Source organism: Accipiter gentilis, chromosome 29 (genome assembly GCF_929443795.1).
Source record: "Accipiter gentilis chromosome 29, bAccGen1.1, whole genome shotgun sequence".
Lineage (NCBI taxonomy): Eukaryota > Metazoa > Chordata > Aves > Accipitriformes > Accipitridae > Astur > Astur gentilis.
In genome coordinates, this window is record NC_064908.1 from 5542555 (window position 1) to 5570233 (window position 27679).

General features: G+C 62.4%; 1 protein-coding gene across 3 annotated transcripts; it reads right to left on the minus strand.

The window, feature by feature from the left end:
* Positions 1–989: 989 nt before the first annotated feature.
* Positions 990–27679, minus strand: TEAD3 (TEA domain transcription factor 3). 3 transcript variants are annotated; one of them, XM_049833131.1, is made up of 14 exons: positions 27529–27679; positions 14822–15075; positions 11631–11695; positions 9597–9659; positions 9403–9465; positions 6819–6830; positions 6348–6485; positions 6068–6111; positions 5899–5960; positions 5383–5516; positions 5084–5257; positions 4757–4897; positions 4370–4522; positions 990–3812 (listed from the first exon to the last, which is right to left on the minus strand). In XM_049833131.1, exons 2-14 carry the CDS (start codon positions 14955–14957, stop codon positions 3699–3701), a joined length of 1299 nt encoding a protein of 432 aa, XP_049689088.1. In that variant the 5' UTR covers positions 14958–15075; positions 27529–27679; the 3' UTR covers positions 990–3698. The 3 variants fall into 3 exon arrangements, with proteins under 3 accessions (XP_049689088.1, XP_049689087.1, XP_049689086.1); XM_049833130.1 differs by lacking the exon at positions 9403–9465; XM_049833129.1 differs by lacking the exons at positions 9403–9465; positions 27529–27679 and having other exon boundaries at positions 5383–5486; positions 14822–15073.

Here is a 27679-nt window from a genome sequence, read left to right on the forward strand (position 1 = left end):
TTGCATACAGGTCCCACAGCCTGTTCCCGGGGCAGCGGTGTCCTCGGCAAGGGCTGGTAGCCATGGGATGGCAGTGAGCCTGACTCTGCTGTCAGGGTCTCTTTTTCAATCCTGGACATGTGGGTTTTTGCCTTTCTCAGCCTGTGGCCCAGGCTGGATTAGCTCCACAGGGAGCCTGGTTAGAAATAAATCTCTCGGATGCCTTAATGCCGTGCAGGACCCCCAACCTGTGCTGCAGAGCAGGGGAAGGGGTGGCAGCAGGAGGTAGGGGGCTGCAGGTCTTCCCCTTTTTTGGGGACATCATCCCAAGTCCGGAGGAACAGCAGGACAGTGGTTTGCTGGGCTGGAGTGCATTTAGCAGTGGTAGGAGGATTTGTGTATCGGCGACAAAGCAATTGAGTCTAGAGGCGTTTGGGATGTGCAAAGCCATCGGCCCTAATGGCATCGGGGTTCGGCCGGGGTGCCAGGCTCTGCCCTTGGGGCAATGGGAACAGGCATCTAAATACTGTAGTTTGGCTTGCAGAAAGGGGAAAAGCAGTCGGGGTTAAAGTGTGTCATCTGGGTCCTCTGGTTCCTGGACCAGGTGGGGTGTATTGAATAGCCAAGGCAAGCGAGCAAGGCTGTGATGGGTGTTTCTTACTGATAGGACAGGCTCAGCCCTCCATCACCTGAGGCGTGGGCAAGGGTGCGACCCCTAAAATATGTGTCCCTGAACCCAGTGATGCTGTGGGGAGGTGCAGGGAAGCATTTGCCGTGGGGTAGGCTAACCCAGCAGTCACCTTTCCCAAGCAAACCCATCACCGGTAATGGAAACCACAGCAAAATACTGCTGGATGTGGCATCTGGCTGCCCAGAGCTGGGGTCCTGGGAGAGGCATAACCCAGCCAAGGAGTTTCATGGGCCGTAGCAGCCCCTGTAGTCCTGGCCATCAAAGAAACCCACAAGAAATAAAAAATTAGGAACTTCAGAACCGCTTGAGCCAACCCATGAACAAATAATTTTAATGTTTTTTTCAGCAGACCGTAGTTTTCTCAGAGCTCCACAGTCTCCTCTCTTTGAAGTTGGACAGATACAGTAAACACAACAAATATATGATACAACCCATCACAGCTGGATTAAAAAAAAATACACAAAAAATATAATACATAAAAAAATGGATTTTTAACATTGTGGACTGACACAGCTCTAAAAATGGTGATTGTAACCCTGGTAAGCTTTACAAAGTCTTTAAAAAAATAAAACAGTACTTCATGTGAAATTCATAAATACACTGGAGGAGAACAGAGGGGCTGGGGGGGGGTTGAGAAAGTGTCTCTGGGATCGTGGCTAAACCCCGGCCGGGGCCGCTGGGGCCACCAGGCAGTGTGTGCGTGGGGTGCGGGTGGGCACCCTGGGACTCGGTGCAGGTGGGGTGGAGGGATGCAGGGATGGCGCGAGGGATGGAGGCACAAACCAGTCCAGTTAAAGAAGAGCTTTGTCCCCTGGCGGGGCCAGGAGCAGGGCACGCCTGTGTTTTATGGCGGGGAAGTTTTGAGTTTTCATTCCCAGAGATTTAGATCAGTGAGTGAAACGGAAAAAAAAGAAAAAGAACCACGAAACAACAAACAAACATGCTACATATGAGAACTCGGCCGGGCGGCCCCAGCACAGCCCTGGGGTGGGATGCTGGTGCCTTTCCCTGGATTTTTCCCTCTCTCTTTCCCCCTGCTCCGACCACCCCTGCTCACTGCGGCCACCTCCATCCAGCCCCACCACCGAGTCCTCGCCCGGGCACGGGGCCAGGGTGGCTCTGCCCCATCCCGTGGGGATTGGTGGCTTCTCCCAGCAGCGAGAGGTTGAAGTCCCCGCACCTCGCAGGACACGTGGCATCCCGATGGCAGCCAAGGCCCTTTCCTCAGCCCTGGGGCTGTTCCTACTCCTCCGCACCCAGCAGCATCGAGCCTAACCCCCCCCCCCCGCCACATCCCGGGCTCCAGCACCCCTCAAACCACTCCTGCCCTCCCGCAGCACCCAGCTCTGCAACTCCCACTGCCTTCACTCTCCCACCGGCACGAGAAACCTGCCCATCTTGGGTTCCCTGTCCCCCTGCCAGCCCCCTGCCACCCTGCTCCATGCCACCGCTGCAAAATCTGACCTCCGTCCCTCTGTGTGTCCCCCTGCATCCCAGGGATGCTCTCCCCAGGCTCTGCCCTTGCAGCCACAGCCTCAGGACCGAGCACGTTGCCTTGGCTTATTTTGGGCTGCAGCCACAAAAATATCTCCAGGCAGACCCAGTCCCCTGTCCTGGCATCCCTCCTGTCCTCTGTCCCCTCTTTGTCCTCTCTGTCCCAAACTCTGCCCACCTGCAGCCTGGTCCTGCATTGCACAATGTGCTTCTCCCTGCACAAGCCGCCTCCCCAGCCGCTTCCAGCGGGATGCAAGTGAGCCGGCCAGAGCAGCTGCAGGGAGCAGCTGAAACCAGAATAGTCAACACAGAAAAAAGGCAAAAAAGGTGAAAAAAAAAAAAAAAGAAAGAAAAAAAAGGTGGAAAATGTACATATGCAAAGTAAATCAGACAAATCCACCCTCACTGCTCTCCTCATTACTCCTCAGCAAGCAACCACGGGGTGGGGGGGTTATGTTTAGCCTGAGCCACCCCCAAGTGCAATTCCTGAAAGCACATGCAGAGCTCAGGGGATCCCACTGCCACATAAAAACCAGCCTCCGGTCTGCAGCAACCCCCGAGAAATGAAGACACCCCCCAAGCCTTCCCTGCAGAAACCAGCTCCCCATGCCCAGCAGTTTTGCTGCATGGCTCCGACCCAGCAAACTCAGCTGCGTCACCTCCTCCGGCCACCGGCACGGTGCAGGGGTGGCAGGAGAGCAGGTCCCGGACACCACAGAGGGGCATAATCCTGATTACAAGCATGGTGTCTTTTTAAAAAGTATTAAAAAGCACTTCAATTTTAAAAAAAAAGGAAAAAAAAAAGAGCCATAAAAAAATGGTTTGCATCGTCGATGCCCTCCCGCCTTCAGCACCGCCGGCTCCCGGTGCCCAGGCTGGGCACAGAGAAGGAGCATCCTGGGTGCTGGTTCCCGGAGAGGCGGCAGCATCCCCCTCCACCGCCCTGCCCTGCCCTTCTCCTACCTGCTCCCACCTTGGCACATCTGTCCCCACGTCCCCACCGCCACCCGGGCTCTGCCGGGCAGTACCGATGCCGTGGCCGCCGCCATGCCAATCGGTTTCGGACCAGACGTGGCACAACGCCGCGTCCTCCAGCCCATCCGCGCTTGCTCCTCTCTGCTCGGGACCAGGACCGCATCTGAGCGAGGTGGGGGAGCGAAAGGAGGGGTCGTCCTCCACGCCGATGTCCCGCTGCTGGCGGTGGCATGGCACGATCCCGGCCTTCATCGGCAACACTGAAGGGCTGGTCTCTCCCCATCCAGTGCCGGACGCAGGTTTCCTTTCTCCCTACGCTTCCTTTCCCATTCTTCTTTTTTTTTTTTTTTATTTATTTAAAAAAAAAAAAGAAACTGTTCCTAAGTAGAAAACATCTGCGATCGCAAGTCAGTCTTTTTTGGCTATTGTTTTTCTTCCTCCTCCTCCTCCTCCTCTCTTCAAATGACTTCTCATGAGGCAACGGGCACGGGCGGCTTTTCTGCACGGCCCCCTCCCTCCCCTGCACACCCCTCGTGCCCCTGCCCGTCCCCGAGGGCCCCTAGTCCTTGACCAACTTGTACACGTGGTGCTGGGCGCCGTGCTCGCTGGTGGAGACCTCGAAAACGAAGGCTATGCAGAGCAAGGTTTCCTGGGTATCCCTGTTCGTAACAACCTGCGGCAGAGCAGAGAGCGCGTTAGGAGGGGGCTGTGCCCATGGGGAGACGCTGTTATTCAGGGGGTTGCACGGGCTCAGGTACAGCCACTTTATTTGCACCATCAAAATTTGCTCCCTGTAATTCAGGGGGTTGCATGAGCTCAGGGACAGCCACTTTAACTGCAGTACCAAAAATGTGCTACCCAATTTTTGAAGGGTTGCATGGGCTCAGGCAAGGCCATTTTAATTGCACCACGAAAAAATCGCTGCCTGTTATTTGGGGGGTTGCACAGGTTCAAGCACAGCCAATTTAATTACACCAGCAAAAATTTACTACCCAGTTTTGGAGGGGCGGGTCGCATGGGCTCAGGCACAGCCAATTTAATTGCACCACCAAAAAATTACTCCCCATTATTTGGGAGACTTGCACAGGCTCAGGCACAGCCAGTGTATTTGCACTGCCAAGGCTGGACGCCCCGGGGCTGGGCAGCGCACCGCAGGGATGGCAGGGTCAATGCAAGTGTGGGCTCCACGCTCCTGGTGGGAAATGCTCCCTGGAAAAGGAGGGAAGGTACCTGCAGGATGGTGAAATTCTCCAGGACGCTGTTCATCATGTACTTCTCCGGGAGGTGCTTGAGTTTGTGGATGAAGTTGATCATGTACTCGCACATGGGAGACCGGTGGATGCGGTAGACGAACCGGCCGTTCTCCAGCCGCGCGTACTCCGTCTGCGGGGGACAGCCAGGGTGAGCAGCCATCCCCTGGGAGCCGAAACACCTCAGGGGACGTGGGCACGGGTGGGTGGTGGCCAACTGGGACATGGTGGAGATGTCCTCTCCGCTCCACCCATGGACGGGCATGCATCCATGTGTCCTATACCCAGCTCTGGGGCTTTCTTTATCCCGGGACCCCTGTGGACCTGATTCCCACCCCTTCCCAATGCAGTAGGGCACGGGACTCACCTCCACCTTCTCCACGACCTGCTTCCCAAAGGAGCACACCTTGGTGGAGACCGTGATGGTCATGTTCTCTGCACTGCTGTACTGGCTGCTGACACCATAGAAAGTCCCCGGCCCATCCTGGATCGTGCTGTTCAGATCCGCCTGGAGAGACGAGAGGAGGGAGAGGGTCCTGTTAGGTGCCATTACACCCAGTTCTCAATGGGGACAGGGGACACCGGCATATGGAGTTACTCAGGGTGGTCCTGCTTCACTGGCGGGGTGCCCAACCTGCAAGGAGTCCATGGCTCAAGGACAACCCTCCCCATCCTCATCCTCCCAGCATCGTACCCAAAATTTGACGAGGAAGAAGGAGTTCTGGGGCCCACGCTCATAGAGCTCTTTGAGGCCACCTTTCTTCTCAGGGAACTTGTCATAGATCTGGCGGATGTCCACGGCCTCCAGCAGCGGATCACTGTACGAGGGGTTCGTCTGGCCGATGTGCACAAAGAGGTGTTTGCTGTACTGTAAGGACCGGGGCAGGGGAGAAATGAAAAAAAAAGAGAGGTCAGATGAAAGCAAGATGCCACCAAGCACAGGGATGGGCACCATCCCACCCGGGTGGTGGGGGACACGGAGGGGACCATTACCGTTTCGGCGTCCCGCGGCACCTCCATGAAGGCGGAGTACTCGAGGAGCCGGAGCTTGGCGGAGGCGATGGTGCGGTCCTGCCAGACGGGCACGGCCGAGGCGGCTGGCGGGAGCGGAGCCAAGGGCTCGTAACCTGGGGTGGGGGGGCAGCCATGAGCTGGGGCGAACCCCCCCTCTCCCTGCACTGCCATGGCTCTGCTGTCCTTACCGCATCCCCCCACCCTCCCGTATCTCCCAGCATGAGGGTTTTCCCACGGGGCGGCCAAAATATGGGATGTGCCGGTCCCGCTCCTGGGTGGAAAGGGACGGGGAGGGGACACACAGCCGGGAGCAGCAGGGTCCCGCTCACCGTGGAGCTTTTCACCAGGTTTAATCTGAGGCTTTTCCCCCAGCAGGGCTGGGGACGGGACCGCAGATTGGTGGCACTGTGGGTGGGAAGGTGGCACGGGACAGGGGACAAATAGGAGCTAGCAGGGGTGCAGGGTCCCCTGCAAGGGGGCAAGGACAGCACTTACTGGCTAGTGATGGAGGCATGGGTGGCTGGATGGGGTAAGCTGGTTGTGCAAACGGTTTAATGCTGGAAAACAAAGAGCATCGTTAGGTTAACGAAGCCTGGATCGCCCCAGCCCCTCACCAAGGGGGGGTCCTGCCCAGCACCGGGCAGCAGGGGGGTCTTGTACTTACTCCTGAGAGGGTCCAGGCTGTCCTGGGATAGGCCCACTCCAAAACTGTGGGAACAGCACAGGGAAGAGTCAGCAGCTTCTGAACTCCCCCCCAGATTCCCCTCCCCACCTACTGCAAATCACGGGGAGCCCCCAACCCCCCCTTGCATTGTCACCACAACCAAGGGGCCATCGAACATCCCCCCCATCCCTGGGAGGCTTGTACATGAGGATCCGTGTCCCCCCCATGCCCCAGGGTGTCCCCATACGGGGGAGGGGGGGGGGTGTGGGGCTGTCCTCACCCTGGGGGCAGCAGAGAAGACGGCCTGAGGAAGAGGAGGGGGGGGGCTGAGCTTGTTCTGCAGGACGCTGGCCGACACAATCTGCGCGGAGGACATGGAAGCCATGCTCTGCAGAGCCTTATCCTTCGAGACCTGGTCCTGGGGGGGGAGACAGAGGGGACAGGAGGGAGACGGGGGTTACAGGGGCAGACCGAGCCCCCCCCTGCAAATCCAAGTGTGCCTGGCAGGTTTTGCAGAGCTCAGAGCTGGTCGTGCAGCTTGGCCAAGGGACCAGGGCAGGTGGATGTCCCCCACCCTTAGATGCACCTATGTTAATTAATACTTGATGCTTGCAAACGTCCCCTGGGCAAGAGCTGCTGGGTCTGGCAGGTATCCCCACTCCCCCAGGGATGCAAAGGGTTTAGCCCCTCCACAGAAGGGGGCAAAAGGCAATGGGGAACAGATGGCATCACAAACTCAAGCTCAACTTACCAAGTTCATGGCCTGTCCGCAAAAGAAAGGAAAAAAAACAACGTTAGAGCATCATGGGAGCCTGCAGGCACTGTGTGCACCCCCCCAAGCTGTGTATCCCCCACCCCAGCTCGTCACTACATCCTCGTTTGGGGAAAAAGCCCCTCGACCCAGCTGGTCACCAGGGGATGCACATGGTGGGCACCAATGCCTGGGCTTAATCCTGTTGGGAACAGGACGCCAAAGCCTCCCTGCTATTTTACGGGGTTGCTGTGGCAAGCCAGGCCTGTGCCTCTGTTGGCTTTTTAATATTCTTTTACAGCCTTTAATATCCTTTACAACCTCCTCAGCAGCCCCCAACACTTGCAACCAGGGCACGGAGAGGAAGAGCCGCCCGGGTCCTGCCCTGCCCGGCAAAGGGCACCTGCACCCGGCTGCCCGGGGATGTTGGCACCAACTCCCCAATAGGCACCACAAGGAAGACCCTGGGCACAACCCCCCCTATGCCATGTGTGCATTTATATAGAAGACCAATTATTTTTCCTTCTCGCTTTTGCTCTGGAGGTCACAGCAGCACCGGGCAGTAGTGGAGGGCTCTGAGGTCTTGCCATGGGGCCGGGCTGCTCCTCCAGCCGCATCGCCAGGACACGGGTGTGCTGGTCCCACCGCACACCCTCTGTTTTCCCTCTGAACCTTCCTCAGGGATCAATTGCTTCATTTATTTTCACCTGGAGCAGGGCAGGAGTGGGGGCATGCAGCCACATGTCGGGCAGCACTAACACGCACATGACTGCAGCTTAAAAATACATATATTGCTCACGGAAGGGAGTTTCCATTCAACAGGACAAGCGCTGGGTGAGGGCAGAGCGCTGCCTGAGCCGGGCTTTGCCTCCAAGTATGGCTGGGAAGGGATGTTCTGCATCCACAGCATATCACTTCAGGGGATCTCTGCCCCCGCTGTTCCCTACCGGATTCCTGCAGGCAGTGTGGCCAGGGATGGAGAGCACAGCCATGGACACCAGCCTCCATCCTCGGACCCCTGGGGTCACTCCTGCCTCCGATTCCCCCTTGCACTGCGCTGTGTGGCAAGGAAAGCCTATTTTATTTAATTTATTTATTTATTTAGTGCAAAGGCTTCTGTTGTTGCTGATCCTGCGGCCACCCCCTCCCTGGCTGCACCTCCTGGGGCTGGGAGCTGGGTTTAAAAGACACAGAAGCCCAGAGGAGCCTCCCAAAATAGTTTCACGTGCCCTCTCCTGGCTTCTCCCAGCAGACCAAACCCGCTGGGGTGCGGGAGCCCTCCTGGCACCCCACTTATAGGGCATCGGGGACCCTGCTGAAGGGCTTTGGAGGGTACAGCTTGGTGGGCTCCCAGCCAGCGTGAGCCAGAGGTCCTTAAATCTTTGGGGACCAAAATGCCAGCACCAGCTCTGATGGGTGGCCCCTGCTGCCAGCTTCAGTGCCGGAGGCTTGGACACAGCACCCAGGATGGGGCAACTGGGACGTGGGGAGCTGGCGATGCTTTTGGGACCTTGAGGTCATGGCAGTGGGGCTGAAAGGTTTTCTGGGCTTCCACACCCTTGCCAAGGCAGCAGTTTCCCCCTGGATCCTGCTCCCCGGTGTGACAGCGCAGGGATTATAACCCAGGAGCATCCCGGGCTGCGCAGCCCAGCCGGGAGCTGGCTGTCCCCAACAGGCAGTCGTGCAGTGGGGACCGGTCTGTCCCCCACCTTGCACCGTCTGGGTCCAACCCAAGCAGGGCTCGGTCCTTCGGCGATGCCCCCAGTCCTGCCCATACCCCCCCATCATCACCCTCCCCACCACCGCCACGGTTACGGAAGGGTTAGTCGGGCTCCAGTTAGGAGGAAGGAAGGAAAGAAAAGCCGACCAGAGAAGAGAGGATGATCCAGTTTTTCCTCACTCGGCTCCCTTGGCCCCTGGAACCATGGGCTGCTCTGGCACCATCATACCCCCTTCCCCAACAGCATGGCCCCATCTGGACCCGCTGCCACCCATATATCCCTGACGTGCCACCTGGGCCGTATGTGTACAAGCCACTGGGCTGACAGCCTGCAGGGACCCCCAGGAACCCCCCTGCTTCTGCCCACATCCCACCGGCACCCGTCACGAGCAGGGCCAGGTCTCAGCTTGTGGGGGAGGCCCTTTGTACCCCTTGCTTGGACCTCACTTTGCCTCACTGGCTGCTCTAGGGGGGTCCTTCCCCTCCTGGGAGAACCCCCGATGGCCCAAAAGGGGAGGCAGCCCTTGTGTATCACTGGAGGAGGGTTTAAACCCCCATTTCTCCACGGGGGAGTCCTTGCCTGGGTGAAAGGAGAGGATCTGACACCCAAATTCACCCTCCTGGGGGAGAGGGAAGGGCTCTGGCGTTCCCACAGCTGGACCCCCCTCCCTTGCACTTTTCTCTGGGCATCCCACAACAATGCCACTAAAAATCATCCGGTCCCAGGAGCCAAGGGAGAGGGAAGAAAAAAAAAACCACCAAAAAAAGAGAGGTATAAAAGAAAGCAAGCAGCACACCGCAGAGCCGAGTGCGTTAGTCGTCAGCAGGCAGGCAGGCCAGGCGGGGCGGGGGCGGAACGCGTACCTTCAGCTTGGACTGAATCTCACGAGATTTCCGTCGGGCAAGAACCTGCAAGTGGCTAGAGACCTGCAGAGAGAGAGCAGAAGGAGAGGGGGAACAGCAGAGCCGTCAACCAGAGGAAAGGAGGAGGAAGGAAAGGGGCTGCCCATGCTCACAGAGACACCGCCGCGGACACCTGGGCAAGGGCACCAACGTACCTTGATGCCAACCTGGTACTCCCGCACCTTCTTCCGAGCTAGAACCTGTATGTGGCTGGACACCTAGCGCCCGCCACGCCGTTCGGAAAGGAAAATACAGAGAGCGTGAAGATATGTTCCCCCCGCAAGGTGGGATGCTGTCCCCGGGGAAGGGAGCGTGGAGAAGGAGGAGGGGGAGCGTGTGGGGCTGCCGGGGTGATGCTCCTGGAGATGCTGAGGGTCCTGCGCCCACCGCGAGCTGGAGGGAGGAAAAATGGGCGGGGACCCCAGTGCTGCGCTGATTGATGCTGGTTTGTGCCCCCACCCCGGTTGAGGTGAAGCTCCTCGGAGTGAAGCTGCTGCGGTTGTGGGGTCCACATTTACCATCTCTTGGGGCTTCCCAGACAGAGAGAACCCCCCAGCCCCTGCGAGCGCAATGAGCTGCTGCTTGCACACAACGCTGAGGATATGGCCCGGGTGGTTTGGGGGTGCTCCTGGGTTACCCCAGGTGGGGCTGCAGCAGGACTGCCAGTCCCAAGGGAGATCCAGGAGGGACTGGCTCATTCCCCCAGGGGTCCTGCTGATCTTGCAGGTGGGAAAGGTGAGAAGAGGTTCGGGGGGTTGCGTGTCCAGACCCCTATAAGAGCAGGATCCAAAGAAAAGGGGCTGATGTACAGGCAGGAAAGGCGCAGCGTGGCTGGGGTGCCTGCCCCAAGCCCCAGGCGCGGTGGGAGTCCCTGCACCCACCGGGCATTGGGGCTGATTTCAGCAAGAGCCTTCTCCCACCAGTGCCAGGCTGTCCAAGAAGGGACACCAGGCTGTCCAGGACACGACTGCACAGAGGGGACAATGCCCCATGCGCTCTCCCCTGTGCCTTTCCCGAGTCCCCCTGGAGCATCGCTTTTGCACAGCACCACATCCTTCCCTCCACGAAGGGTGGGCCCAGGGGGTCCAGTTAAGGCTTTAAAGCCAGAAATAAAGAGCTGCTCAGCGCTGGTCTGAACGCAAGAACAGCGGCCAGACTCTGGTCCCTTTTCCTCCAGCATCAATCCTAGAGGGATGTCCCCCCCAGTGCCTGGGGACCAGCGTCCCTCCCTTGCAGAGACTCGTGGCATGGGCCAGTCCCAACGTAAGTATCCCCATGTCCCAAACCCATCCGTCCCCCTGCGATGGGAGATGCACCCACTCCCCAGCATCCTGGGCCACCGGCTCTGCCAGGACAGGCGGCATGGCTCCCGGCTGGAGGCCACCACGGAGGGGAGGGAAGAGCCACCAGACGTGTGACAAACAGACACGTCCCATCGAGGGCTGTGGCAGTCCAGTCCTCAGACAGGTCTGGTCTCTGGCACGAGGGTGCAGCGAGGGCTCGCAGCTGGGACGGATGCGACCCTGCCCACAAAATGTGCAGGCAAAGGAGGACCACTGCGTGCTCCCTGCCCTGCCAGCATCCTTGCCTGCACGCTGTCTGCCCCAGCATCCAACTTTGCAAGGCAGCAAAGGTCGGGGCAAGGGCTCTGTGGTACCTCCAGGCCCCCCAGGACCAGCACCACAGCCTGTCCCCTGGCCGGGATGGGGACGCCTTGCTCTCAGCCTGGGGGCTTTGGGGTTGCCTTCACCGCGGCGTCCGGCACAAGCGGCGTAAAGCCTGGCAAGGGGCAGAGGTGGGAACGGTCTCCAGATCCAGGTGGAGCCGCAAAAAGATGCATGCAGTTGCACACAGGTGCCCACACGGCTTGGATGGAGATTTCAAGGGCTCCTGCCACCCGCAGGGTGACCCCAGCCAGGCAGGGGAGGCTGGGTGCTGCCTGCCCCCGCACCCCAAATTTCAGGGCATCCCCAGATCAGGCTGGGACAGACCAGCCCGAGGGTGTTTGTGCTCACACACAAAGCTCCTCACGGAGGACGAGGGTCCAGCTGGCAGCAACGGTGGCTCCAGGAGGGGACGCAGAGGACGGGCGACGCAGCCGGACACCCGCTCTCCCCCAGGCTTACCTGGCACCCCCCTCCCACCCCCCCTAAGCTTTCCCAAGAGAACAAGCAGAGCGATGGCCTCACCTGCTTCCTCGTCCGTGTCTTCCCCGTCCGCAGCTTGATGTACCGGGCTATCAGTTCGTTACGACCTGCCGGCAGAGCCAAGGGGTCAGCCCCGGGGAAACGGGGGGGGCCAGGGCCATCAGCCCCAAAAGGCACCTCCGGCCCCCCAGCCCGTCCTGCCCAGCCCGGCCCGATGATGCTGGTCCTTAACGAGGCCGGTCCTTAATGAGGCCGGTCCTTAATGAGGAAGGCACTGCCAGGAGATGGCGCTGCCACGACAGCTGTCTGGCCCGAGGGGACATCGGGGTGGCCTGAGGGGACATGGGGGTGGCCAGCCCCCCCCCCCCCCCAGCCCAGGGGGACTCACCTTGCTGGCCCCCCACCCCAGCGGCTTTGGCACCCCCCAGATACAGGAGGGTCGGAGGGGGGGGGGGGTGACAGCCGCCAGGGACCCCCTGCCATGGCAGTGTCCCCAAACACAGGCAACCACAGACCCCCCCCCCCCAAAAGCCAGCCCAGCTGGAGCACCCCCGGGGGAGCCCATCAACCCGCTCCCCGCAGCCCTTCCCACAGGGGTCCTGGGGTGCCCCCCCTGGCACCCCGCTCCCCTTTTGCAAGCCGTGCTGGCCTTTCCACCAGTATTTCCTAACGTCTTGGGTCTAATTCGAAGCAGAAGTTGCTTTTGCGCCACATTTTAGGGGCCAGCTGTGGCCAATCTACGTTCAAACGTCAGAGCAGCTGGGAGCTTTCTTCTCCCGGCCCTGGCCCCGGCCCCCCCGCCGCCGCGCCCCCCGCACACGGGGGCGGCCAGGCACGCCAGATTTATTTTAATGGACCAGATGGTCGCGGTTGGAACTTGTCGAAATGCCCTTGGAGCGGGTTTTGGCTTTAAAAAAAAAAAAAAAAATCCCTTTAAAAAAAAAAAAATACACACACACCCCCCCACCTCTTCCACCCCAACCGGCCCCCTCCCAGCCCTGGAGCAACTGGGCCCTCCTGGAGGGGGGGGACACATGGGGACAGACAGGGCCAGGTGCTGCGCGGGGACGGCTGCGCCTTGGGGTGCCCGTGCCGGGCAGGAGCTGATGGGTGGGTGGCTGGGTCCACTGTGGGTCCTGGAAACGGGAGCACCCCTTGCATGGCCAGCACAGCACCCCGGTGCCACCCCGAAGCACTGAGCACGGCTCCCGTCTCACCGGCCTCATTAGTGCTTAACGAGGGCCAGGACCCCAAGTGTGTGCTTTAAGCCCAGGTGAGATGATGCCCGCAGCAGGGTGCTGCCAAGGGGTGCGGGTGTGAGGGGATGCCAGTGCCGAGCCCCGATTTGGGGGTACGCCTTCACCCAGCACCGCAGCATCCCCCTTTGCACATCCCGCTCCTGACTCCCATACCTAGCCCGTGGGAAAGAAATATGGGAAAGAAATGCGGGTGCCTTCATTCACCCCAGTGGGGCAGTGCCAGCCCAGCACCTAGCGCCCAGCACCCAGTACCAAGCATCTCCTGCACCCATCCTGCCTCGCACCACGTCCCTGCCACCGCCCTGGGCTGCACCCTCACAGCCTCCCCCCGCAGCTGTCCCCGTGCCCGTGCGCCCCGTCCCTGTCCCCCGTGATTCACCCGGGGCTGTGCCATTCCCTCCGAGAGGGCACGTCCTCCTCCAAATTACCACATTCCCCAAATTCCTCTCCCCTGACACCACCACGTGAACCAGTTGGACGGGCTGGGTTAAAAATAACCCAGCGGGCAGTGAGTGAGAGCGAGGGCCAGTGTGCCCGGCCTGGCCCCCCCCCCCCCAGCTCCCACCTGCTTCGCCACCCCCACACCATTGGCATCACCGGCTGGCATGGGCATGGGCATCCCATGGGACCCCCCCAAAAAAAGGGGTGGTGTTGGTGAGCAGCGGCACCGGCACACCTTTATGTCTGATGCCGGCATCGCCTCTGCCACCGCTGGCCCTGGGGATCCTGGTAAGCTCGGCACCATGGGCCGGGGGTCCCGGGGGGTCCCGGGGGGGAGGTGCTGGAGAGGGTGGGGGGGAGATGAAAGGCGGCCGGCGGGGCCCGCTGCCTCTTTAAGCAGCTGCCAGATGTCTCCGAAAGGCTGGAAAAACCGGTCGGGGCTCGGCGTGCTGCGCGGGGCCAGGCTCCCGGCGGCACTTCAGCTATTCCCCGAGAAATCCAAAAAATGCACCCGCTTGGGAAGCCCTGTGCTCCCCCCACAGCTGCCAGGCCTGACGCCCAGCATTGGGGGCCCTGGCAAGCAGGGTGGCATGGGGAGCTGGCGTGGGGACGGGGACGGTGGCACGGTGCTCACTGCAAAGCCTCGTCCCCTTTGCCCCTCTGTGCCAGCAGTGGGGGAGCCATTGAGGGTGACGGCAGCATCCCGGGTGGGTGTATTTTGGAGGCTGAGGAGGGAGGCGCTGGCCTTGGTCCCTTCGTCACCACGGGGTGACGGTAACATGGCAACCTGTCCCCGGCTCTGAGGTCATCTGCCCTGGGGGTGACATCATGGGAGTTGGAGAGGAGGAGGGACCAGCCCCTACCCCAGCAGGGATGAGGATACCATGGCACCTTCCACCATTCTTTGGTGGCACCATGCGCCCTGTGCCAGCATCACCCCCTGCCTGCATCATCCATCCTCATCTTCTTCCCCCTGGTTGCAGAGAGGCACCAAGACAGAGGTGTTTCGGGACATACGAGGAACTAGGCTGAGACCCGCCCCAAACTCATTGCACCAGTGGGGCCGACCAGCCCTGCTGCTGCCAACAAAGTCACTGAAAGCTGAGCCGGGTTGCTGGTGGCTTGGGGTGGGCGGGTGGCCCTCGCCACCGGGTGCTCTCCGCCACCAGGTCCGGTTGGGGAAGGTTTGGGGAGCGACGCGGAGGCGCACGGGAGCCGCAGGGCTGGCACTGGCCCCGCAGTCCTGCGCCCGCTCCCTGCCCGCACCCGCTCCCTGCCCGCACCCGCTCCCTGCCTGACGGCTTCACCAAACCAGTTGGTCCGGCAGGGCCGAGAGAGGGAGGGAGCGGGAGGGAGAGCCAGCGCAGAGGGAGGGGACGTGGGTCACTGCCACCTCCCCGGTCCAGCTCCGGGATGCACCCGGGGAAGCTGCTTTCGGGGTTGCGGGGTGCTCAAGGGCGATGGCCCGGTGTGAGTTTGGGGCAGGAGGTTTTGCTTCACCCCCAGCCGCCCCATCCTGCCCCCATCACTCACCGTACATCTTGCCCTCATCCGAGAGGATGATTTTCCGCCGGCCGCAGGGAGGGTAGATCGCCAGCGCCTCCTGGAAGCTCTGCTCGATGTCCGGACTCCACACACCCTCGGCATCATTGTCCAGACTCTTGTCCATGCCGTCCTGGCCATCTTCCCGCCCCTCCCCGGGGCTGCCGCTGGCGTTCCAGCTGTTGGACGCTATGGTGCTGGCTGCTCTGGGCTCCGACCCCGAGCCCCCACGGACACACGACAACCTGCCGGGACACAGGGGACGCCCGTTAGACCCAGAGAGCCTTGCTGGGGGTATATGGCGCTGCAGTGACAGCACGGTCTCAGGTCCGTCCCCAGTGCTGGCCCTGTCCCTACTTGCACCCAGGGCTGGGAGCAGCATCCCGGTGTGAGGCATCAGAGACACAAACAGGCTTTCTTTGGGAGCAGAGTCATGACTTCCATGAGTACCCCCAAATCCAAGCCACAAGTGACCACCCAGGGTCCACTCAAGTAAAGTTTGGGAAGGAAACAGCCCGGATGCTGTGTTATCCGTACGAGTTGCTTGGGCACATGGCGCCCACGGGTGACACCTCGGGACAGGGCAGCAGCAGCGCCACAGCCTGTGAGCCCCGACCTCGCACCAGTACCCACTGCCACCCAGCCGCCTCTTCGGGTGAGCCAGCCCCAAAACTGCCCCCAGCCCCAAAAATCCCCGTTCCGCCATGCCTGGCAAAGGCAGAGCCGGGATTTGAAGGGAGACGCTGGGCGGCTCCAAGCCAGACCCCGTTAATGGGAACCAGGTGGCCGGAGCCCTCCGGCAGTCCTACCCCTGGCACTGGGAGAGGCCCCCAGCCCCGAGGATGCTCGGCCGGGACCCCGGGCGCTCCCTGGCCGGTGGGTGATGCCGAGGAGCCTTCAACCCTCCTCCTCCTCCTCCTCCCTTTGCCCAGCTCCCGGCGCAGTGTTTTGCAATAACATGTTTGGCGGCAGCTGCCGGCGGTGGGAGCGGAGAGGTGTCTCCTGCGCCGAGCTTCCCGGACGAGCTGGGAGTGTACAAAGGTCTCCGGCGCAGACATCTCCTTTTAAAGGAACTGCAGAAGCCCGCTGGCTCAAGCGCGCTGCAAGGCCTCTTTTTTTTTTTTTTTTTTTTTCTTTTATAAAAAAAGAAACTTCCCCCCCCCCCCCGCCATCTCTCTCTCCCTCGTCGTGATGTGATGTCAGCCCCTCCGGGTCCCCGCCGCCCGCCCCTGCCCGCCGTCCCCCCCGCCTGCCGCTCCCCCTCTTGCCGAGCACTGTGGCCAAATAAGGAGAACTGGATTGTAGGATCGAGCCAGCCGGCCAAGGGAGGGATGGCGGCAGCGGTGTCGGACGGGCCTGCGGCACCCCGAGTCCCGCAGCCCCCCGAGTCCCACGGCATCCCGAGTCCCGTGACACCCCGAGTCCCACGGCGTCTCGGTTGCGCTTGCTGCCGGGGTGCTCCGCCGAGGCAGCCCCTGGGAGGGATGGGTTGTCCAAAGCGAGCAGAGTGTTGGGGATGGGAGGGCAAGCGGGAGACCGGGACGAGGCGGCAGGCAGGGACGGCAAGGGTGGCACGTGGGGACGGTCCCGTTGGGACCCCCCTACTTCCCCCCGCCCTGCAGCCCAGCGAGCGCAGCAGGGCTCCGTCCCAGCGTGGCGCCTACAATGGTGTGTGCGGCTGCCTCGGCCGGGTGCCGAGCCCCGGCTGCGCCATGGCAGCCCGAGACCCCCCAGCAGACCAGGACCCCCGAGACATGGGGGAACCAGAGACCCCCCCCAGCTGCACCACAGCAGCCCAAGACCCCACAGTCCTGCAGTGACCCCAGAGCCCACAGTGGCCTGGGACCCCACGGCAGCCCAGGACCCCCCAGCTGCATGGTGGCAGCTCAGGAGCCCCCAGCCTTGAGATCCCACAGTGGCCTGGGACCTCGCAGCCCTGTGCCAGCCCGGGACCCAGCAGCGTCCCAGGACCCCCCAGCACCACGGGGCTGCCATCAGCTCACCCCAAGAGGGAAAATCCCCAGGAGCTGGTGCCGGGGGGGGGGGGGGGGTGGCTTTGCAGGGACCCACCAGACCCCCTGCTCTCCCCAGCTGATGGGTGCTTTTGGGGCCAAAGGCAAAGCTATGGGGCCAAAGGCAAAGCTATAGGGCCAAGGACAAAGCTATAGGGCTGAAAGCAAATCGATAGGGCTGGCTGCACCACTGCAGGCAGGATCCTGGAACAAACAGCGTGACCAGTGCCCTGGGTCACCGTCCCCATGCCAGGCATTGCCCGCACACCCAGCCTGCGGCACACATGTCCCCCCGCTCCCCAGAAGCTCTCCAGCCCCCCTTCCCAGCACCCCCAGCCCCTTCCCACCCCATTGCGCCCCTGGCAGGGAAACCCCAACCCAGCCTTTCTGGGGAAGCCAGGAGAGGAGGGAGGGTGATGCCGGGGCCTCGGCCAAGGTGCGAGGAAGCAGCTCCTCCTCCACCAAACCTGCTTTTGGCCAGGCCGAGACATTGGATTTCCTGGAGGGAGGGTGCAAGGCACCGCGCTGACGCAAGGCACGGCCGAGCGCTCCACCCAGCCCTTACAAAACACCAACAACAGGAGCAATTAGGAAACCGGCATGGCTGGACAGCCTGCGGAGGGACCGCCGGCCAGACCTGCTCCGGGCAGGGAGGGGACTGGACCTGCCGGAAAACATGTCACCGGCTCCTGCCTCCCAGCTGCTCCCCAGGGACCAGGGGGAGAAGCCCCTTCGCACGATGCAGGCATCTCTGCGGGGCTTGGGTACCCCAGGACCATCGATCCGCAGTGGGGATGCTCGCCCCGCCGTGAGCAGGGATGCTTGCTGGCACCCATGCCAGGAGCGTGCCCCCGCACCCAGCTCGCTCACCCCTCTGCACCCTGCTTTTGTGGGGTGCCACGCTCCAGCCCAAGGCTTTCGAGGGTGCTGGAGGGGGGCTGCACCCTTGCAAGGTCCCCCCAGCGGGTGCGGGATGGGTGCCCACAGCAGGCAGGGGAGGATGCCGCCAGGGCAGCCCTTATCTCCCTGCAAGGCCAAGGCTGCGCCAGGAGACGGGGACGGCGTTCCCACGGGCTCGCAGAGCTCAGCCCTGGCACCGCATGTGGGGGACGCGAGGGAAACCTGGGGCTTGTGCAGGCAGCCGGGCTGCAGGCAGCGAGAGCTGTTTGGGGCTGGAGAGCCCGGAAAAGCAACGAGAAGCCTCTTTAAACCCTGCAAAAGCAAAGTGGAGGGTTGTAAAGAGGGACGGGTGCTTGGAAGATGGGTGGTTTTGGGTGGGTGGGGGGAAGGAAATATTTTGGCGGCAGCGGCTGTGGTCAGAGTGGTGCGGTGGGCACCCCGCTGGGGCCGGGCGCGGGTGTCGAGGTCAGGAGCAGGGTGCTGCCGGGACCAGCACAACCAGCCGAGATAGGGATCGGGTTGAGGGTGTGCGGGGCAGCGTGGCGGAGAGCACTCAGGGCCGGGAGCATGGGGACTTCACTGCTCAGAGCCGAGGGCTGTGGGGCTGCGACGTGGGCAGAGGTGCCAACTGCCCCCATAAAGCCCCTGGGCATGAGGCAGCACCCTGTTCTCATCACATGCCGCCCATTTGGGGGAACGGTGTGTTCCTCTTCCCCAGCATGCTCAGCCCCAAAAGCGTTGCCCCACGTCATGTACCACGAAGCACGGCCCCAGCAGCTCCCACACTGCCCCAAACTCCTTTATCTCAGCTGCACCGGGGTGCACAGCAAAGAACCGGGGTCTGCTCAAAGCAGCAGGGCGATGCCCCTCCACCCACCCGGCCGAGCACCCCGCCACGCCACCCAGCTCTGCCTTGGCCAGTGTCACGGCACAGGGACCGGTGCCTCTTGACGTGCTCTTTGCTGGCCCTGGCCACCCCTGCCCTCCGGTGTCACCCCTTCCTGGATGCAGCCCCCAGGCTGCCGCTCTCACCCTTTGCAAACTGGGGGGGGGGGGCTGGCTATTGCCACAACATCCCCCTGAACCGCCGGGAATGTAGGGCATGGCCACCGGCATCTGTTGCATGAAGGGGCCTGCAGCACAGTATGTCCCCAGCTGACACCATCTGGGGGGACAAAGTGTGGGGCAGAGCAGCCCCAAGGTCCCCTCCTTGCCCAGGGTTCCCGTGACCTACGGCAGAGCAGCACCAGGACCCCACAGGATGATCCCCCGTGGCGCTGGGGACAATGGGGAGGCCAGCAGACCCTGCAAAGGTTGGGGGGGGGTCTAGCTGCATCCTAGCTCCATCCCACCTTCCCATGCGGGGGGCCTGGGGCGATCCAGCCCTCCTCCCTCCCGCCCTGCACCCAGACCCCACGGCAAAAGGATAAAAGTTCACCGACAAGCCCGGGCAGGCACGGCACAGCGCGGTGCTCAGCCTCGCACCAGCACAGGCAAAGCGCCGCCACCCACGCCAGCCCTGGCGGGGGGGGACACACAAGAGACCACCGTCACCCCCTCCCCATCACGGTGACCGGTGGCACCCAAACCCCGGGGGTCAATGGGGGAAAGGAGCCACCATCCTCCCCGGTGCTGAGCGTGCAGCCCCCCGCCGCGGCCGGCTCAGGAGGGGGGCTGGGAAGCCACCCTGGCCCCGCTGCGGTGGTGTCCCCAGGGACAGCTCTCTGGTGGGGACACCGAGACGGGCTGCTCCATCACACAGCAAACTCTGCAAGACCCCAAATGAGCAAACCCCAAAGCCGAGGCTCCCAGGCACCCCAGCTCCTCCCCGTGCCCCCCCAGCACATCAGGGCTCAGTGACAACATGGTTGGGGGTGTGACAGCAGGCATCAATTTGTAGGCAGGTAGAGGCCTTCGTTACCACGCTCCTCGTTTTGGGCAGGGGTCATTAACGTGCTCCTTGTTTCTCTGGCCGGGGGCGGCGTCCCCGCTGCCGCCTCTGCCCACCTCGTAACACAGCTGGGAACAGGGCCGGCAGAAAGGCTGCCCGCACCGTCGACAGAGCCACCAGCTCCGGAGAGCCCTTCGAAGCAAACTTGAAAGCCTTGGGGTTCCTGGGGGACACCAGCAAGGCCACGACATGCCAGGGAAGACGCCACCCTGTCCGCTGCCAACTCCAGCACCGTGCACAGAGCCCGGACGCTCTCAGCTCGGCTGAGCACGACCCTACAGCACTTTTCTTGTGGTAGTCAAGAGCTTTTTGCAGGAACCCCGTATCCCTGGCAGCTCGCCCAGGGACCCTTTGGGAATGCCCCGTCCCATGTCCTGCCCCAGACCCTGCCCCGATCCCACAAGGGACATCGTCCCGGTTGGCACGTGGCCGTCCCAGGAGCAACCAGCACCCATCGGAGCAGGCGACAGCAGCCGAGCAAGACCCGGCTCGGCGGGGAGGGCGGTGGAAGGAGTTTTGTTTACATCGCGCTCCTCTTCCAAACAGCTCTCTGGCTGCGGTGAGGGATTCCCCGGCTTGGGAAGGGAAAGGCGGCTGCCCTCCTCCCTCCCACCCAGGTTTGCACCTCCCCGCTGGGGAGGACCAGCCACCTTCTCCCCAAAGGGACCCACGGTGTGGGCTGGGGACCCGGGTGGTGGCAGAGCCCCCCATGCGCCAAGCCGGCTCCCCGTGAGAGAGCCCGACTAATTTCCTCTCCTCTATCGCTTCCTGTCCCTTCCGGCTTGGCGGGCGGCTCAGGAAGCAATCGGAGCGGGGAAACCGCAGGAGGCCACGTGGCAGCATCCCACCGGGGTCCGTGGTGCTGCCAGGGCTGCCCCGGGCACGTGCCCCCCCCAGCTCCAGCCAGACCCCCACAGCCAAAGGGTCCCCCAGCTCCCAGCAAAGCCCTGAGCCCCAACCCAGCAAGGACGTGGCTGGTCCTCACTCAGCAGCACGAGGCTGAGGGATGCTCAGACCCCTTGTCCCAAAGGGCTGTGGGCGAACAAGGAGGAAACTCGAGCGATTTGCCCCCAAAAAATTTGGGCAGGGAGGACAGAGAGGATCAGGCAAATCCCAGGCCACAGCCCGAGACGCTCCCTCCTAACGGCAGAACCGCGGGCATGCAAACCAACTCCTCCATCTCCTCCTCTTCCTCCAGCCCCGGTAGGGCAGCAGAGCTGGGTTTCGGCTGCTGGAGGACCTGAGCCGGTTCTGCTCAAGCCTCCAGGCTCAAGACCTGAGGGCAGGGGACAGACGGACACCGTAACCCAGCTTCCCTCCCTGGCCCAATTACGGCCGCCCTGCCCAGCCAGCACGGGGCGTTTCACCCAGCAGCGCATAAATAGAAAGCTTTTGCAGCATTAATTGCTCTCTGCGTTATGAAACGAGCTGGATGGAAACAACAGGGTTGAAGTTTGCTGCCGGGGACAGGCCACCGCCACGGCCATCCCATGACACCCCCAGCGTCGGTGGCCTGTGGCACGGCCAGCGCCGGCCATGGCACTCGCTGGGCACCATTGCATTTGCTTTGATCCTGCGTCAAAATACGCCCATCCCGGGATGCTTCCCACTGAACATCCCCTGAAGATGAGCTCAGGGTGGCCACTGTGTCCCAAGTCCCCGGAGACTCCCAGCACCGCTTGTCCCAAGGGGAAGCCAAGGGTCTCTGGGGTTAGGGGAGCCCCGGGGGAGCCCAGGGCCAGGCAGCCCCATGCCTGCAGTGGGATGGTGTCCCACCACCTGGGTGGGCCAGGCGTCCCGGGTACCCTGCCAGCCCTCAGACCCACTCCTGGGAGAAGAAATGCCTCCACGGAGGAGTTTCGGGTGCCGCTGACCCCATTTTATGCTATTGCAGCAGGGCCAGGGAAAACGTCTTCCAGGGGCCGCCGGCTGCCAGGCGAGGAGGAGGAGGAGGAGGAAGGCTGCAATGCATTTCACACCCGCCCCCAGCCGCCTCCACCCCCGCGAAACCCAACCCTGCCCGGGGAGCAGCTGCGCCCGCTGCCCGCGCCGTGGCACCCACCGGAGCCCGGGGCCAGCACCACCGCGCTCCCGGCTGAGTGACCAGGAGGAAAAACCCGGCAGGGTGGGGGGGGTTGCAAGAGCTGATCCCCCACCCAGGCACCCAAGACACAAGGCGGTGGGGTGGCTGTCAGGCATTACCGTCGCAGCTGAGACACAGAGATGTCCCTGGCTGCCAGAGTCTGGGGCAAAACGTGACACAGCAATGTCACTTGGCCACTGTCACCCCTGCGAGGAGGCACGCTTCCCTGCCCTCCTGCGCTGAGTTCACGAAGCTCAGGGCAGCACCAAGCTGAGGTCCTGCATTTAATGCACGAGCCCATACGCACCGCCTCGCACAAACCGCATCGGCGATTTATTCCCAGAAAGGGATATTTCAGTTTCGCACCATTTTACTGTGTGCCATCACCCCAGACCGGTCCGGCGAGCAAACTTTCTTGCATGCCAGGAGCGCACCGGGTGCCCGTGGCAGAGCATCGCCTTCTCCCAGCACCTCTCGCGAGCTGGAAACGGGCACAGCAACTCCCGCTCCCGCAGATTGAAAAATTGCTCTGGAATCCTCGGGGAGGAAAGTTGCTAAAAATACACGAAGGCAGTATTCTTGGTAAAAGAAGGAGCTCCAGTAAGAAGCATGGCCCAAGAGTGCCGGAGAGCCCAGCATGCCATGCTAACCCCCTGCCCAGCACGCCGATGTCCAAACATCGGAGCTGGACCCTGACCCTGACCCCTCCGCTCCATCACGTCACCCTGGCAAGGCTGTGAGCGGGATACAGCGGCCACCCCATGCGAGAACCGGAGCCCAAACTCATGCCATAGATGAGCACAGGCGCTGGCGAGCACCAAGCGAGCACCAAGCGAGCACCAAGCGAGCACCCTGCCCAACTCGTCCACCAAGCATGCAGGCAAGAAGCTGGGCAGGGGAAAAAGCAGGGTCTTGCACCAGACCTTTGCTCCTGGACTGCGAAGCGCCCAGATCTTCCTGCTAATAAAAACCCGACGCTCGCTTGGGTCGGGGGCTCGCGTGCCTGCGTGCGGGTGTGCTTTTTCCAAAACTCGAATTGCCTAAGCCGGGGGGGTGGGGGGGGTGGGGTGGGGGGGAAGAGCAGGAGCTGGCTGCCTCTGGGGGAAGGGCGGGCGGCGAGGAGCTGGCATGGGAACGGCAGCCCATCCTCCACGCACGCCGCGCCGCTCCGCGTCTGTAAACTTTGAACATCTTCCGGAGAGAAGTTAGTGGCTATTGTGAACAGCTGGATCTAATTTTACGAGGAGCGAGGAGGAGACAGTCGTGGGGAAATAATAAGGCTTGGCGCTCCCAGGCGAGGATCCCCGAGCCCGGCCAGCCCTCCTGCCTCCACCGCACCCCGCTGGGGGGGAGCGCCGGCGAGACGGCCATGGGGAAACTGAGGCACGGAGCGGTGCAGGGCTCAACCGCACCCTGGGTAACGCAAGCCGGGAGTCCAGGCGTCCGGGATATTGCCCTTGCGCGTGTCCTCAAACCCGCCACCCCTCCAGCAGCCGGGGCATCGGCGGTGGCATGGCTCTTGCCCACGGTGGAAAGCCGGGCTGCCGATGCGGGGCCACCTCCTTGACCCATGGCAGCATCTTCAGACCAGGGGACCCCCGGCGCTCGCTCTCGATGCTCGCGGGCACCGCGGCGCGACACATCCCTCCAGCCGGCTGCTTCCCGCGAGGCTCTGCCCACCTCCTAAAATTAGCTCCAGCTCTGCTGTCCCATCCCCAGTCACCCCCCGCAGCCGGCGGAGCTCTGCCAGCACACGCTCCGGGTCTGTACCGATCCCTCCGGCGGTGAGGGGGAAGGGGATAAACCAGCCTCCTCCATCTCTCGCATCTCGCTTGCCAGCCGCAAGCCACCTGCGAGCAAGCATTTCCCGGCATTATTCCTTACAGGGTGAAGCGCAGCCCTGAAGTGCGCTGAAGTCACCTTCTTGTGCCTCTGGCTCATAAGACGATGGCCGAGGATGAGCTCCGGGTCGCCTTTAGCCAGCTGAGACCTGGCACATCTCGTGACACGCCCAGCGCCCAGCTGGAAGGCGGCGGTGATGTGCGCAGTGGGTGCGCTGGGTTTCGGTGCCGCTGCTGTCTCATGACACGTAATGGGGGACGCTGGGGACGTCGGAGTGTTGCATCCGTTTGGACCAGGTGAGGGGACACGCTCTGGCAGGATATGAGCCGCCGGGATGGGACATGCTTCGTGCAATCAGACACCCGTGTTTCTCCGGACCTTTCTCCCGCAGGATCCCATCGGCTGTGCCAACACAGAGCCCTACGCGCACGTCATCCCCGCGGGGCCACCAGCTGCCACCCCCAGAGATGAGACCGTGGGGTTCACAGCCTGTCACCTCTGAAGGGCTCAGCCACGCGTGCTCACCACGAAACCCTGCAACGAGCTGCACGGGGAGCCCGAAACAACACCCAGCACCGTGTGACCCCACACACACTCCCCACCGCCACGGGCAGGCAAGCGGCCATCCGGCACCACGAGGAGGTTTTGCCGGGGCCCCTCGCTCCCATTTCACAGGCGGGGAAAACCGAAGCACCGGGAGTTGTAGCGGCGTGTCCAGACCCGCAGCAGGATCCGTCCGCGTGTTATCTATCGTAGCGGGAGGGGGATGGGGGGGACTGCTCCTGCCATGTGCCCGCTGCAGGCTGGTGCGGGGCACGGCCCCGCCGGCTTACCCCATCATTACCTTCCCTCCCTCCCTCCAAAAAAACATTTCATAAGCCGCCACGTGACGGTGGCAATAGCGAACGCCCACGCGCTTCAGGTGCCTGCCCCGACCGCAACACGCAGGTGCCTGGGCTCGGCCGCCGTGGCCCCCGGCATTCTCCTGGCCCAGGCACCGACCCCAAATAACACCTCGGACGCAAGGCTGAGAAGCTCAGAGCACGGCCTGGCTGCCCCAGAAATCTCCCGGGGATTGGAACTCCCAAAATCAAATGTATTTGGTTATATCCCATCCACCAGCAGTGCCCGTGGTGGTGCAAACACCGTGGCAGCCTTGCCAGCCCCTTGCAATTGTCATCAAGGATTTAATAAGAGAGAGGACCTCCTACAGATGGGACGTTTTTTGGACAGCATCCGCCCCATCCGTTGACAGAGGGATCCCAACCCCACAGAGAGCCCTAGGATAGCTCTTGCCACGCAAATCCCAGCAGCACCCTTGATTAGGGCTTTCCAACCCATTCTCCTCTCTTTCTCTCCATCCTCTGCTCCCACAGACAGGAGAAGAGGTACTAAGGCAGGAAAACATATTTTTTCCCCGCAAACAGCCAAAAATTGCCCATTTCCGCCTTTTCCAGCCACTGTGTGCCCACCCCACTCCTGACACCGAGCTCACCTGCCACCAGCCTCCTGCTCCCTGCGTGTTTGACGGGAGATGCGCAGTTACTTGCTTTTTAATACATTAATTATAGCCGATTACCACTGCCACCCCCACCTCCCCAGAGCCACAACCTGCTCACACACTGCTGGGAGAAGGCTCCTTCCTTCGGCACAGTGCTAGGGCCACCGGGACCCGCCTCCTGACCCGCTCGGTGGTGGCAAGATGAGGATTAAATGGCAATTAAAAGGAGATGCTGTTTCTGGTATCGTGATAAATAGCGACCGTATGTCATGGGAAATGGACACAAGTCCCTTTTATTGATGGACGTGGAGGCTGGAGGGGGGTTTGCTTTTCAGGAGGGGGATATTTAGAGGTGGGATGGCTGCTGGAGGGTTCATCTCTGTGCCTCTTTGCCCCCCAAAATGCCCCAGTCAAAGCATTCCCCCGCTCCAAGCTGAGCCCTGAGGCCACAGTCACCCCAGTCAGGACAAGGGTCCTCGAAATACCCAGGTGCCGCTTATGCAAGGCAGCTAGAGCCCGCCGCTTTCGAAGGGTTATTTTTGTTAGAAAAGCCAGTGTGGTGCCAGCTGCGTGCCCACCCCCGGGAGGGAGCTGGGTGCCTGAGATCCCCTGGAGACGGGAATGTCCCCCTGTGTCACCCGGCTGGGAGGGGACGGCTGCTCACCCCACACCCAGCCGCAGCCCCTTCCCATGGGAATACCAGTCCTGCAAACCGAAACAGGGCCAAATCCAGCACCTCTTCCCAACAGGACACTTGTGCCCGTCCTCTCCGGTGGGGAAGTGCCAGGAACGCCATTTGGACAGCACCATGGTGACCATCACCTGCCCCACCAGCGGGGTCCCAGCCCCACCACCCTCCCACCTATTTCTCCCCTGGCTTCGCCTTTGGGTGACCTTGACGAGACCTCACCCCCCCCCCCCCATCCGCTTTGGGGACCCTCTTCCTCCCATCCCACGGGGAAATGACCCACCCCAAAAACTGGCTGCAGGGAAGGGCTTGGGGGCCACGGAGGCCCCCAGGGCCAGTGGGTGCATAGGGGTGTCACCAGCCTGGCAGACCCCCAATTTTCCACCCATCATTGTGAGCACCCCAAAACTGGGGAGGGGGGGTGGTAGCCCCACTGGCAGGGCCCCCCAAGGTGGCCGGGCAGTGCCAAAGCCCTGACTCACAGCACGCACGTACCCGCGCGGGGTAAAGCGATAGGAGGGGAGAGAGGACGCCGGAGCCCAAAATACCCCGGCGCGCCTGACACCGGAGATTATCGCTTTGCCGGTGGGACGGTCGCCCGGCCCGTCTCACCCCGGCTCCCCGCAAAGCACCAAAAACCCCCAAAACTTCTGCCCTCGCCTTTTGCCCCGCCGCCCCATGCCAACCACCCAACAGCGACAGAGGGCTGCAGGGTGCCCGCCACCTTGGCAGGGCCTCCAGTACCATTTCCAGCTGGTTTCTCCCCAAAATATGGGGTTTTTTTTTCTCCGCCGGTACAGGCCAAACGCATTGCATAGGGCCTGAGCGGTTTCGGGGGGCGGCGGCGGGCGGCACTGCGAGGGCTTGGCCTTCTTTTCCTTCCAAGGGGGTTAGGGGGAAACAAAAACAACAACCCCAAACCCAAGGAGGGTGTAAAAATAAAATAATAATAATAATAAAGATGACACACTGCTGAAAATTATACATCTAATTGCTGCCTCGTTAGCAATGCGCCCCTATGACGAGGCACAAAGCGTTTAGCATACAGTCAGCGTATGGTCATCCCCTACATGCGTGTGACACACATGTAGCGTGACACGCGTGTGGCCCCCCACACCCCACGCGGGACAACACACACACACACACGCATCCCCCCCCTCCGGTGCCGTTTTCCCGGAGGGGTTTCAGCCGGGGCGGTTTATCGCTTTATATAACGCCTGGCGCCCGCGCCCTGCCCGCTCCCGACGTATGGGCTATACCGTACACAAGGCCTCTTTGTAACCCTATAGCCCGCGCCCGCCGCGCACCCCGGGGATGCGGGGGGGACCCAGCGGAGGGGCCCCGGGAGATGGGGGGGGGGGGGGGGGGGTTGGGGGGTTAGCCCCGACGGGGCGGGAGGCTGGGGACCCGGGGGTGGGGGGCACCTTGGGGACACCCCGGGTCTGTGGCCACCACAAGCTGCCCCCCCCCCCCCTTCGGGGGCCGTCGGGGGGGGGGTGGTGGTGGGAAGAGGCCCGGGGGGAAGCACCGGGCTACCGGGGAGGGGGGCGACCCCACCGGCCCCCAGCAGCCGCCGGGGCTCGGTGCAGCCGGAGGGCTGCGGGTCGGGAGGAAGGAGGCGCCGGAGGAGGAGGAGGAGGAGGAGGAGGAGAAGAGGAGGAGGAGGAGGAGGAGGAGGAGGAGGAAGGGGGGTTGGGAGTTTCTTCCCGGCGAGCTCTTACCTGCTCCGTGCTCCGGAGGGGCTGGGCCGGCCGCGGGTGCCGGGACCGGACCGGGACCGGGACCGGACCGGGGCCGGGGCCGGGCCGGGGAGGGCGGCAGGAATGCGGGGAGCGCGGCGGGCTCCCGGGTCCGCGCACGGAGCCAGACGCA